Source organism: Excalfactoria chinensis, chromosome 6 (assembly GCF_039878825.1).
Source record: "Excalfactoria chinensis isolate bCotChi1 chromosome 6, bCotChi1.hap2, whole genome shotgun sequence".
In the NCBI taxonomy this organism is placed as follows: domain Eukaryota; kingdom Metazoa; phylum Chordata; class Aves; order Galliformes; family Phasianidae; genus Excalfactoria; species Excalfactoria chinensis.
The window spans coordinates 20,328,013-20,341,706 of record NC_092830.1 but is presented as its reverse complement, the minus strand read 5'-3'; the positions used below and the strand labels follow the sequence as shown (position 1 = coordinate 20,341,706).

The window sequence follows — 13,694 nt, the reverse complement described above, 5'->3', positions numbered from 1 at the left end:
ATGAGATGAGGGAGGGATTCAAAAGTATGTTGGTGGGGGATCAGCCCAATGGAACCAAGCAGGCTAAGAAGGAGTTTGTATTTTCTAGACTGTGCTTTTAGACATGCATGGACTTATCCAGGTCTGCTGAGTTCTAGAACTGGTGGCTTCTCTCTCAGGTGCCAGCGGGCCCTACTAGGCTCTCAGGGGCCTCCAGGCCATGGGCAGTGGGGTTGGCAGGAACAGCTCAGCCCGTGTTCCCTCCCTTGTCTCTAGCGGTTCTGATGGCAGTGTTGATTTGCATGTCAGGCAAAGCACTGCTTGTGAAAAAAAACCTTCCAGTGTGGCAGTGTCAGCGCTCGCTGTTGTTCGACAGTGTAAAATTAAATTAATAAAGCCCCCAACACAGGAAAACATAACAGGAAATTAATGGCCTTTACTGTCGCTCTGATGCAGTCATTTGCAACCCTGCTTTCCGCACCAAAGACTTCATAAATGCAAGCAGTTTCTCTAAACAAGCATAGTTAGGGCTGCATGCGATGTAATTTTTTGCGTCGCTTCTGTCCTTTGGAGCTAACAAAAGGCACCTGGTTTTATGTGCTTACCAAGGGGGGGATCCTGATGAGAGGGAGCTCCCCAACAAATGGCTTAGGAAGATGAGAGGAGGTAGCTAAGGCAGCCAGCGTACACCAGCAGAGCTAAGCACATCTCAGCCCTGGCAGAGGGAATCGCAGGGCTCCCAGTGCCTGCCTCCCTGCCACAGCTCTCCCTGAGCCTCTGCACTAACGGCAGCGTGCTGGGCACCGCAGCAGTATAAATCAGAATAACCCTTCTGATAACTTTCAGGATGTGTAAATCAGTATAACCACTGAGTGCAGGAGACTTAAAGATTTACACTAACTTGGGGATCTGGCTGGCTGTGTGATAGTGTTGCTTGCTCCTCCGCCAACATAAACAAAGCAGATGTACTGGCTCCTGGAGGCAGCTGCATTTCTATCTGGCTAGCAGTTAAGCCTAGTAGTGCTAGCGAGAGATATTGGACCCACACTCTGTCCTTCATTACAATGGTATAAATCCCCAGTGACTCCTCTGAGGTAAGGGAATTGTTGTAGATTTACAGCAGCCTGAGAGCAGAATATGTGCCTTCACCTCCAGAATACCCTAAGGTCACAAAGCTGTGGTGGCGGGTTGCACAGAAAGCACCAGCTTTGGCTCCCTGGGCTAGCACACCTCATCTGCACACCCGTACATGCTGTCATGCATGCTGTACATGCGTCCGAAGCAGCTGTTTGCAGACTAACACCTGGAAAGGCCTTTACTGAAGCACTCAGTAAAGCTGGATGTGCTGATTATGCTATTATGTAAAGCTAAGTCTGCACAGACTTAGTTTCCCAGGGCCACATTTGCAATCACGCATTCAGATGCTGTAGTAAATACATATGATTTTCATATGCACACACACACTCACTTCCTTAAATGCACATTTGCATGCTCCCTTGATAATCCTAGACAGATCTGAGTACACACTTCATTACACATTTGCACACACAATTCATTTCATTTACATTCTCATTGAGCATTGCTGTTTTGCTCATGTGAGCCCTGCATTAATGCTGCACTGCCCACCTCTGTTCCTCCCAATGCCTCCGTCCCATGCAGCCCCGTGCTGCCCAGCCCTGGCACACACCTCACTCCCTCACAGGCATGCAATCTGCCCTGTGCCAGCAGCCTTCCTTGCTCACAATTCCTCACTTGACCTACACTCTAATTTCAAAACATAAAATTCCTTTGTTTCTGAGCCTTTCTCCCCTAAGCCTGTGTATGTAACAAATGCAATTTCATCCATTCGCATACTAAGATTTGGGCTTGTGGATTCCCTTGAGCCAAATGGACACACCAGCCTAAACAAATGCAGAGCTCGTGAAGTCTGATCCACTCCCTGAGGTGACAGTTCTCCAGCACATCTTCCAGTGTCCCTGTTTCTGCATGGTACTGTCTGTAACCTGAAATCTTCCCATGTCTTTCACTGCCACAGTATGGATCTCTGATAATATTCCTTCCCCCTCAAGCTCCTGGATCTAGCCAGTCCCTTCCATGCTCTGCTGTCTACTCACTTGGGATCTCTTCCACCTGATTTTGAGGTATACCTCTCCCCAGTAGATCATTTACGGCAATCAAGCACAATTCTTGCAGCACTAAGTCCTGAAACATGGAAATGACCTGTCTAGAAAAGGTGCCTTCTTGCACCCCACAAAGAACTGCAGAAATTATTCTGGAAGGAAACTGAGGCCAAATTTGGCAGGCTTCCTTTTTCCAAACCCTCCCGAGAGTTACCCAAGTGACTGATGGGATCAGAGTACTGGATTAATAATCACTGTGGATGTAGATGGAGCATCTAGAAACAGCACAACAGCCAGACTAGCCCAAAGCAGGACACATCGGCCACGTGTAAATGTGTGATGTGCTCCCTCAGATGAAGCTCCTGTCCCTGCTGTTCCCCTTCAGCCCCACTCAGGCAGGGTGCCCTGCTCCCTGGCAGCTGCCACCAGGCCAAGTCAGCGGGAGGGGCTGCATGGGGCTGGCTGCCGTGAATGACAAGCACCGGCTATTGATCGCGTTCTGAACTCGGCCCAGCCGATAGAAGGTAATTAATGACTCCATTTGCCTCAGTACCGAGGAGAACAATTGAGTTTGAAACTGCAACAACTGGCAGCGCTGTGAAGGGCCCCCGGGGGATGGATGGGAGAGATGCCTGACAGGCCAGGCTGCGCTGGGACACGGGGCACATCAGAGGGGGAAAAAAGAGAAGGGAGATTGGATAAAGGGATGGAGCAGCCTTAACACAAAGCACAAAGGCATAGGAAGGAGCAGCTCTCATAGCAACGAAGTGGCTACCAGAGAGTGGATGGGGGCTACCAGGCCACGTGCCATAGAGGGAGCAGAGATGCTGTCGTCTACAGGAGAGGGCAGGGTCTGACTGTGGCAGGGAGTGCTGTTCTGACAGCCGGCTCTCGGCATTGCTGTGTCAGACAGATGCATTTCCCTCAGAGGCTTTGACGGTGAAATGGGTTCTGCTGTGTCCCCTGGCTGGCAGCAATCATGCCCACCATATCACTTTTGTTGTGGCTGGTGTTTTATTGGGAGTGCTGCAGGACCCCAGCACTAGCCAGAGCTCCACAGGGCACCTACAGACATGTTGCCAGGGCAGCAATCACCCTGCCCCGAGAACTGAACGCAATTTCCCTGCCTGCATGCCAGCTGTTCAGGTTGCCATAACCTGGAGTGCTTCTGCTCCATAGAGGTGTTCCCATGCCAGCACTACTAGGAGCTCTTCTACATTTCTGGCAGGGATGATCCTGTCCAACCCTGAGCAACGGTGCTTTCTGCATCCCCCAAGGCTAGAGGAATGCTATTTGTATGTGATGGTGACTTTGGGGCTTCCAGACCTGGGAGCATCTCTTTGTTTGGAGCTTTCTAATGGGCTCAGTCCCTGTGTCAGAGGTAGTTACAGGTTGCTCCTGTGTCCTCTGGCAGAGGATTTCCATGTTACCTGTCAGGATACTTCTGTGACACCTGTGGAGCATTTCTGTGCCGTGTCAAAGGTTTGTGCTGAGCGTTGGCTCTGCACCTTCCCTCCGTAGCCCCCTGGGAGGAGAGATGTTTCCTGTCAGGCATGCAAGGCCAGTCCTGATCATGCTGACAGCAGCTGTGTGCTCTTGTGAGGAGCGCAGTGACCGAGGCCATGGTTCGCCTCTCAAGCTGTTTGTTACAAGTCTCCCGATTTAACAGAGAGGTGCCTGTGTCACAGTATCACAGAGGTTCCTGTGCCAGTAAAAGGGGACTAGGAAAAGTGATGCCACTCCCCAGTGGCAAAGCTGGTGCAGTTCCCTACTTTCAGGCTCATCCAGCAGCAGAAAACTTGCTTCACCACAGCACTCCTCCCAGAAGCTTCTTTGGCAGACCTCACCTCTTCCCCAAAGTCCTCTCTGTTCATTACTGCCACTTTTGCTCACACCCCTACAATTGCCAGCTCCCATAATTGGTGTATTGTGGGATCTGAGGCTTCTCCTGAAAATCCAGCTCACAGAGCCAAGTGCTTAGGTAAGAATAGAAGCTTCGGTCTAAAAACAAAGATAGGTTTCCGTCCCTTGCAGTTTCAGATGAAAAAAATGAAAACACAACCTCTACAGATTTTGACACCATAGAACAAATACAGGGGATTTACAGTCCTTTGGTTTTGAAGAAAATATAATGATCCGTGACTGTGAAAGTCTCAGCATTAGCAACACAAGGCCTATAAATCTGTCCTGTGGGATCATCTCTGTATAACTTCTTCTGCTTCATAACTAGAATCCTATATGCACAACTCATATTACTGCTCTGCGACACTTGGGATTTGTGTGCCCCATCACCATGAAGCCCAATACTACTGCAAGCTGTTTAGACAAGGTTCACCTCTAGGTAGCCCACAATCCTCTGTCAAAAGTTTCTTCCTTCCCTTCTGTGAATTTTAAGGCTGACCTGCCTAAGCTACAACATGGTGCTCCCCATCTCCAAAGCTTCTCTCTAAACTTAAGCATTGCCATTCTCCTTACAACTTTTTTACTCCCCTTATCTATTCTCTTGCGCTGATCATTCTGCTTCCTTATCTAACCCCCTTCTCCCCCCTTCTTCCTTTCCCATCATTCCCCACTGATTGTACAGGCCCCTTCTTATCAGCAGGTCCTCAATGAGCCAAATGCACAGATGTGCCGCTCACACACACACACACAAACATATAAATAAATAAATAAAAAGGTCAGTGAGCAGAGCAGCAATAACCCCTAAAACAGTACTATCAGAGGGACATGATTGATCAATTGAATTCCATAGCAGCTGAAAAATGTGGGATTAAGTAGTGTATTATACGCACAATGAGTTGAGGCATGATGTTCATTTCAAGTTCATTTCGCCAGCCCTCTGCCACCAGATCAGGCAATCAATAGGGGCAGCAGATATCATATATCACCTCTCTCCGTGCTAGGGAGAGAGCACCATAATCTCTCGCAAATTTAGAGTGACAGATTTGTCAAGATCTGAAGGGCCTCTGAATAAATGAAGGAAAAGAGACTCCTACAGCGACTTGGGAAAGCTGTAGTTTCAGCTCCTCCACACAAAGGCATGGTCCAAGCACAGAAAGGGACATGAGCGCACAGGGCTCAGCAGGCAGACAAGGCTTGTAAATGCAATTGCATGTATGCACAAACCTGACCAAACATGCAGGGTAACCCACTCAGGGTAAAATGTGGTTTACTGACAGACAGCGCAAGCTCACTTACACCAAATGCCATGCATATTGTAGGGCTGCCATCCTTGGAAACCAAATATGACCTAAACCAGCCACCTCACACAAACAGTTGCTCAAGCATGTATGGTGGTGCAGAACCTAGAGCATCTTAGAATCACAGCTCACTGCAAAAACACCAATGTGTATTAATGGCGTGCACAATCATGCACACTAACTGACAAGTGGAAAAATCCTCAAAGCAAACAGCTTCACCAGCTGTGGACAGGTTAAGACAAGCCTTGACAGAGAAACATCCATTCTTTTCTGAGACTGGACATGGCAGTTCTGTGCCAGCTTTCTGCAGGCAGGACTGGAGAGCAGTGCCTACTGGAGTTAGGAGTGTGACTCTGTAGGTACCCTCATCTTCCCAACAGCTGTCCTTGCAGGAACAGCCCGGTCTGTGTAACAGCCCATGCAGGCTGCGCTAACAGTGCAATCCAACCAGCCAAGCCCTTGCTTTGTTTTCTCTTAGACAAATGTGTCGTTAACTCCAGATTTCAGAAATTTCCCTTGTGCAAATAAGACTGTAGAGAGGAGAAAATGTCAGGGATCAGAGCCAGTAAGCTTTGCTCTGGTTAGGGATGGAAAAGAAAGAGAGAAGGGGATGCTCGAGGGAAGGCTGCTGGCTGGGACAAATCAATATGTAATATTTTCTATGGTCTTGAGAGTGGTACTGTACTACGTTACTGTATATAATGTACTATTGATTATATCATATCATATAATCACCTATAAACGGATATATCTCATAGCCAGAAGGCAGCAGGCTCAGTTATTACTCTGGGCAACCAGATGGGCATTACCCATGCCAGGAAAATACCCATCTTAGCACCATCCGTGAGATAAAAGTGGAGCAGCAGAGTGGCATGGTTCTGGCCATTGCACAGCGAATGCCACTCCAGGCTCCTGGGAACACTGTCTGGCCATGAGCAAATTTGCAGTCACATGGAGGAGGGAAAAGGTCTACACAGATCCCTCAATCATTTCCTTGCAAAGCAGAAGGTTTCAGGGATTCACAGAGTAGAAGATGCTGAAATAGGCTAAAGTATGAGGAGCGATGGTGAAAAAGCAAAAAGGTAATTGTAATGTAAGTGGGAGAGCCTGATCTTTGTTTAGGCAGCATTATCAGACAGTCAGGCTTGTGTCTGATGAAACAGCAGGCAGAGATTCTGCATGGAGGATGTGGAGATATATCAGCATGGGTGAGACAGAGGATTATAACCAGTCACACCAAAGTTAGACCGAGGGGTGATAGCACAAAGATACTCAGCACAGTTGGAGAAGATTATAATGAGCAGACTTGCCTCAGATGAGATGAAGGATTATGACAAAGGAAGATTCACTTCAGCTGGGACAGGAGGTTATAACAGACAGACTCACCTTGGATGTGACAGATGCTAATAGCACGAGACTCACTCACTTCAGATAAAAAGGGGTTATAACAGAGATAAATGCACTTCATTTGAATTGGGGGATAACGGGAAAAAACAGGTGGGTGATATGATGGTTTATCACAGGGAAAGCTTCACTTTGGATGTGATTCACTTTGGGGCAGGACATTTATAATGGAGTCATCTCAGAGGGGATGAAGGGGATCAAACAGATACAGGATGGCACAGCAGAAACTGAGACACCTGGAAGGTGACAGAGGCACTGCAGGGAGATTAGGTTATTCTAGAGGGCTGTCACAGAGACGCTTCTACCAAAAAGGGGCTTTTTTTCCCTAGGAATTAAAAAGGGTTATAAGGAAGGGCGATTCCCAGTACGGAACACAATAAGCAATACAGTAATTTATTTTGGATAGAAAGGGGAGCTCTCACAGACAAAGATTCACGTGTTTTAGGAGGGAGTTTTATAACTGAGATATGGGTTGTGATAAATTATGGTCTAATATGTAGAAGAATGGGACAGAGATCATAACAGAAAGTAATATATGTTGGGTGGGACAGAGCGCTCCATAGCTTTTCTGCTGAAATGTGGAGTCGGGTACAGGATTATTCGTGTTATCCAAGGGGTTGAAAACCCCATATGGGATATGATAGGCCATAATCAGAGGAGAAGGAGGCTGTAACAGAGGTACAGCTTATACTGGAACTGGGAAGTTACAACGTGACTGCTCCCTTCCAGACTGCAGTAGAGGACTTTCTCCATTTTAGGTTTTCTCAGCCCTCTGCAGTGCTAGCCCAACCTCAGCACTCTAGATTTTCTGTGAACTGTCTCTCTGGTAGCCTCCTAGCGATGCTAATCGCTGTGCTTTGCTCCCATTTTATGCTCAGCAATGGAGATTTGGCAATTTTTAACACTGAAAATCAGTGGAACCGCAACTCATCTCTGAGCTGAGCACCATTCTCCACAGCCTCGCTCACACCGGGCAGGAGCATCCCACGGAGCAGGCCTGCAGCCAGAGCAGACAGAAGGGGCTTCCCAGCCCGCAGCCAGCCCCCCTGGAGCAACATGCTCCGCGTGCAGTGCAGGGCCCCTCTCCTGCTGCTCTGCTCTTGCCCGCATCTGCTGCCGCCCCGTGCCAGGGCGCTGCTAACTCCCTGTTTTCTCTGTCTGTGCCCTGCAGATGTATCCGAGGGCTCCGTTCCCAACGGAGACTCCCAGAGCAGCGTGGACAGTTTGCGGAAGCACCTTCGTGGCGACACTTTCACCCAGCAGCAGCTGGAAGCTTTAGATCGAGTTTTTGAGCGTCCTTCTTACCCTGACGTCTTTCAAACATCAGAGCACATCAAATCTGAGCAGGTGAGGGCCCGGCCTGGCAATGTGGAGCCGTAGGCACCCGTAGGGTGATGGCAGGGAGATTCCCTCACTGAAGCCCCTTTCTCTTTCCTCACCCCTTTCTCTCACACTGCCCTGTCGCTGCACATACATCACATTTACATTTTAATGCACTTTCTAGTTACAAACGTATCATTGTAAGGATGTACATGTGGACACAAACTGTCTTCCAGCCTGAACTTGCCATCCACATGCACAGTGCTCTCCTTAAACCTCAGGTCCTTTCCCTGGCACAGTCACACAACACACACACACTCTATGATCGCACAGCCACAAATGCCACCACGGCACAGCACGGCACAGGAGCTCCCACACTCTTGCATCACACAGCCAGCAGTGAGTTGCAAGCTTTATCAAGCTTGGAGCGTTTTCTCTCTCGGCCCAAGTCTGAGACTTGACTCCCATCTCCAGCCCAGTTTTCTGCACTTCTGCGGCACTGCCCCCCTCTCCCTGCCTCCCCCGCTCCCCCGGCCTTTTATCCCAAAAGCTGTTTGTCTTAATAAAATGAAAATCAAAAGTCTTTTTAAACCGCCCCAAGCCATAAACCAACAAAGGAAGAGAAGGAGAGGTTGGCTGTGGACTCCCTTCATCCCAGAGTCCCTGGGTTTATTACAATGAATAACCTTTATTTACTTTCATTAGACTATTAAGCACCAGCACAGTCATTTTTCCCCCTGAAACTCTGAGCAGGGCCCATAAAGCAAATCCGAAGCCTAATTGAGTTCATTTTAATTTCTCTCCGATCACAGCGAATTACTCTGGTGATAAATCAGGGGGCAGGCTCACCCCCAGTAGAAGGCCTAATTTGCAGCTAATTACAAAACTGATTTCTACAGGAAGATCAATACGAGAAGGAATTGGAAATGACGAGGCAGTCCTAGGCAGGCAGGGATGGGGCGGGGAGGGGGCAGCATGCAGGGAGCCCACTGCAGGAAGGGGAGACGTGGGGAGGGGGCTGGGGAAGCGCCTGGAAAAAAACACAGCAGAAAGAGCAGAAAATCAGTTTTAATTTAACGTAATATTAATCAGAGCAACTTTTCCTGCTGTTCTGTAGCCTTCCCGGTTTCTCCAGCTCCCGCGTCTGGTCCGGAGGCTGCCACAATAAAAAGGCAATTACCAGAGCCTTTCGGACAGGACACCCTTTCAGATTCAATGGCTCTCCCCCTCCCACCCTTCTGTTAGCCATGTGGCTCCCCCCTCCCCAATTTCATACCCCAGTGCACAGAGTGACAGAGGCAGAGGATGAGGCTTCTTTGTTTGTTTTTAAAGAGCCAGGAGAGGGGCAGCAGCACAAGGGACAGGGCTGCCTGCAAGGGGTCAGCACCGGCTGCTTCCTGCAGCCCCACATCCCAGTCATGCCACGGCCATCTTCTGCCCCAAGTGTCCTTGTCACCAGGGCAAACATCTCCCTTTTGTCCCCCCTGAGCTTGTATAGGTGGGTGTCCCCTCTGCCCACAGCACTGAACGAAGGCTTGGCCATGTCAGAGATGGAGGCAGATCCCGTGCCCAGCCTGACCCCTCACCGCCTCCACAGCGACATGCAGGAGGGTGGAATAGCTCATCAGAGGTCCCCCGCCTGCAACCCTCTTGTCACTTCATCTTCTCCATTTCCTCCTCCTCCTCCTCTTCCATCTGTGCAGGGGTTTGCATCTTTCCTCTTCCTCCCTCCCATCTGTACACTGCTCCCTTTCTCTCAGCGCATCAATAGCAAGCTGTCTTTCTCCTCTCTTCCCCAGGGTAATGAGTACTCCCTCCCAGCTCTGACCCCTGGTCTCGATGAAGTCAAATCAAGTCTATCCACCTCTGCTAACCCAGACCTGGGGACAAATGTGTCAGGACCCCAGACGTACCCTGTGGTGACCGGTAAGCTGCCTGACCAAACAGCAGAACCAAGCTTTTAATTTATTTCCCTCATCACCATTAGCTTCTGCTTTTTCTGCTAATACAAGATACCCCTCTCTGGCAAATCTGGACAGAGACAGAAAGACTGTGGAGGAAGTTAGGGGCCAAGGGAAGCTTGCAATTCAGCACTGGCAGTATGGGGTACACCTGGATGTGCCCAGGTGTGACTCATGGACAGGCATCCCCAAGTGTGAAGCAGGCACTTGTATGCTCCGTGGCTTAGGGATGGCTGCTGGAGAAGCACAGCTATGTGTACATGTGCACTGTGACTTTTTCCTTTGTGTCTGTGAATGAGAGGTTCATAGTTCACCTATGCATTTGGTTTTCTTGGGGAGAAATACTAATCTAAGTTTTCTTCAGCCCCAGCATTTGGAAGGGGCATTGCAAACTAAGTATTGAGGTCTGCTGAACTATGACTGTGACTTCTGTAAGGCCAGGAGTCTCTACCAGCAGCTGGCAAAAGAAGGTTGTTCACAGCCTCCCTCCTTCCCTTACTTGTGGGCACATGAAACCCAGTTGTGGCTGGGAGGGAAGAAATGATAGCAAGAGCAAGGCAGCAGAGGAACTGGGATGGCAGAAGTAGGAGGCAATTTGGGCAGCTGCTGCTCCACAGACACTTCCTCTGCTGGTGGTGTCAGGCAGCCCGGTGACACGGCGCTCCCTGTTAGATGGCCTAGCTCATGCATGTCTGAGCCATAAGGAGATGCCCTGCTACCAAAGCCCCTTCTTCTAAAGCTTCAGTTGCTGCTGCTCTCTCTGATATGCTGCCCTTCTCCTAAGTTGCTTAAGCAGCCAGTGAGGCCCAAGGGATTTGCCCCTCTTTGATATTTCCCTCTTGCCTTACAATCACTGTGGCCCCTCCAGAAATCTCACAGTATAGTTCACAAGTAAGTTATGGCAGAGATATAAATCTTGTCAGCAAGGGAAAGAGCTGTTGCCTCGTGGCCCAAAAGAAGGCCTCTGGTGGCCCAGAACAAACAGCAGTGGAATTTCTAGCTCAGTTTTTTTCCTGTAGAAGCTGCAGCTAATAGCCTTGTGGCTGAGGTATGTCAATTGTTCAGCAAATGCTGAGCAAAGGGATGATGTTGCATGCAATATTTGGCTACCAGGAACTCTGAGACCAGGCAGGATCAGTAGCAGCTACCCTAGACAGAATCACAGAATCATTACAGTTGGACAAGACCTCTAAGATCATCTAGTCCAACCGTCCACCTGCCACCAATGTTGCCCACTAAACCATGTTCCTTAGTACCACATCTACCCATTCCTTGAACACCTCCTGGGATGGTGACTCTACCACCTCCCTAGGCAGCCCATTCCAGTGTCCGATTGCTCTTTCAGAGAGGTTTTTCCTAATATCCAACCTGAACTTCCCCTGGTACAACTTGAGGCCAACCCCTCTTGTCCTATCGCTATTACCCGCGAGAAGAGGCCAACCCCCACTTTGCAACAACCTCCTTTCAGGGAGTTGTAGAGGGCAATAAGGTCTCTCCTGAGCCTCCTCTTCTCCAGACTGAGCAATCCCTCAGACATTCCTCATAAAACCTATGCTCCAGTCCCCACACAGCTTTGTTGCCTTCTCCAAACACGCTCCAGGGCCTCTGTCTTTCATGTAGTAAGGGGTCCAAAACTGAACACAATACTCAAGACTGCCTCACATGGCAAAGACACAGAGGATCTAGTGTGAGGTCTGCAATATAGCACAGAGCACCATGTGGAGGTAAACTGCATATTAAGGAACTGCCTAGAAAGCTTGACACCACTGACTTCTCAAGGCCTTTTCTGCTATCAGGCCTGACCCAGGATCCTTGTAGCCAAACAGTTTCTTAGCTAACCAGAGAATGGCTTAGCTATGGCAAAATTGTTCCATCTTTCTTTGTATTCGCATGTGCAAGAGAACACTCAGCTGGTGTCTGCCTACCATTTAGCAGATCTACAACTCTTACAGGAAACACTTCCCTCTGCAAGGGGGGCAAAGCCAGCAGGAGAGCAGCACTGCCCTTCCTTCATGGAATGCAGATTCCCTTAGCTGGATTGAAAGGTGAGGTACTTATAATCACAATTTGATATTCAATAGGGCCATTAAAGTAATCCTTTTCAGTCCTCTTTTCTAAGAGATGGAGCACTTCAGGCTATTGACATGGAAGCTGAATTTCTGAAGGCTGGGGACACTGCACAAGCTTTGTACATGACTCTCCAAAGCGAGACAGATTTGGCCCCATAGAAGAGGCTGTGGGCTGAGGCAGAAAGTCTCCTCTTTGTCCCCCACATTCTGCACCATCCCCACCCTGCTTCCTGCAAAACTCCCAGCTTGGCTCAAGAATATCCCCATCTGATCCATCTGGATCCAAGAGTGAGAAAAGTTCATTTCAAACCCAGCTTGACATTCCCAGGTGGCAACTTAGTGCTAACATCTCAATCTGTATGCAACATTTCAATCAGTGCAGAGTAACAAAAGCAGGACTATTAGCGCTGGGAGATGTTCAGTGGTGGTAATGATGGGGAAACTCAGAAAGTGGAAATGAAAAGGGAAAAAAAGACTCTCAACACCCTGAAAAGCAGTGGGGAAAGAAGGGCAGAGGATTTTTCCTCTACACTTAGGCCAGGATCCAATGTTTGGATTAATGGTGCCATTACCCAAGAAAGGACTTCAGATAATGTTCATTCTTAAAATGTTTTTGTTGGCAATTAAATGGTTGCAATTATTGATCTTCATTGATCCAGTATCCCTGATTTGCATAATCTATTAAAGATGAATGATTCATGATATGTTGCTGTGGGGATGGGCAGTGCTTTAAGGAAGGACCAGAGAGGTGAGGAACTCAGGGCTGCCTCCTGATCTACCTCTGGGCAGGAGCCAAGGAAGAGGCTGGGAATTCACAGCTCCATCTCTCAAGAAGGGATATTGGCATCATAGTGAGTACTAAATTGCTGGCTGCCTGGTTTGCTACTATAGTGTCAGCTCTGAATATCTCTCTGCTCTTGTCCCAGGTGGTATCTGAAACAAATCCACCCATACAGCATACAAAGTCTGTGTGCAGTTATTTCAGGATGTAAGAATACTTCCCCACTTCAGTCTTCCCACGCAGAAAAGGTATCACTAGCTCTTTCCAAAACGGAGCTGTCTGACACTGGATTCTTGCCCTTTTAGAAGGCTTTAGAGAAAGTCCTCCTTTCTCTGCCTCATGACTAGTTTGCCTCAGCACGTTCTCTCAGCTCTCACATGTCAAAGAACATGCCCCTCCAAACATCATACGTTGTAACTGAAATATTAAGCACAGATGATGCTAAAATCCCTTTAGCTGTCTGTGCGCTTCATAGTATTGAGAGCAAGAAATGCTGGCAGCCACCTCCCCAACATGCAGGAAAGCCCTCCCCAAAGTCCTCGTCATCAAGTCCTGGTCATACAAACTCACTAGGATGGGAAACACATTTCCACAGAACTGACTATGCAGGCATTTGCAACTTTCACGTGCAGTACCAGAGGGAAAGCTCTTAAAAGATGCCTGAGAACATCGCCTCATCTCTTCCTGCACAGACAGGTCAATGAGCCAGTTCCACCTTGGAACGCTCATGTTGCATGTCCACGACAGCCAAACTGGCAGAATCTCTGACAGTTTCTTGGGCAGTATCTTTGGATACCAGTCAGGTTTCTTAGAAGCAAAGACCCAAAGTTAAACACACAAATAAGGGCATGTACCTGCAG

At 48.6% G+C, this 13,694-nt stretch overlaps 1 protein-coding gene across 6 annotated transcripts in view; it reads left to right on the top strand.

The window, feature by feature from the left end:
- Positions 1 to 13,694, top strand: part of PAX2 (paired box 2) — a 77,877-nt gene that overhangs the window by 44,927 nt on the left and 19,256 nt on the right. For 5 of the 6 annotated variants that reach the window (XM_072340622.1, XM_072340619.1, XM_072340620.1 and 2 more), the window contains exons 6-7: positions 7,875 to 8,050; positions 9,823 to 9,949. In XM_072340622.1, coding sequence (XP_072196723.1) covers positions 7,875 to 8,050; positions 9,823 to 9,949 — 303 coding nt within the window. Of the gene's footprint in view, positions 1 to 7,874; positions 8,051 to 9,822; positions 9,950 to 11,936; positions 12,030 to 13,694 lie in introns of all 6 variants that reach the window. The other variant, XM_072340618.1, reaches the window with a different exon arrangement.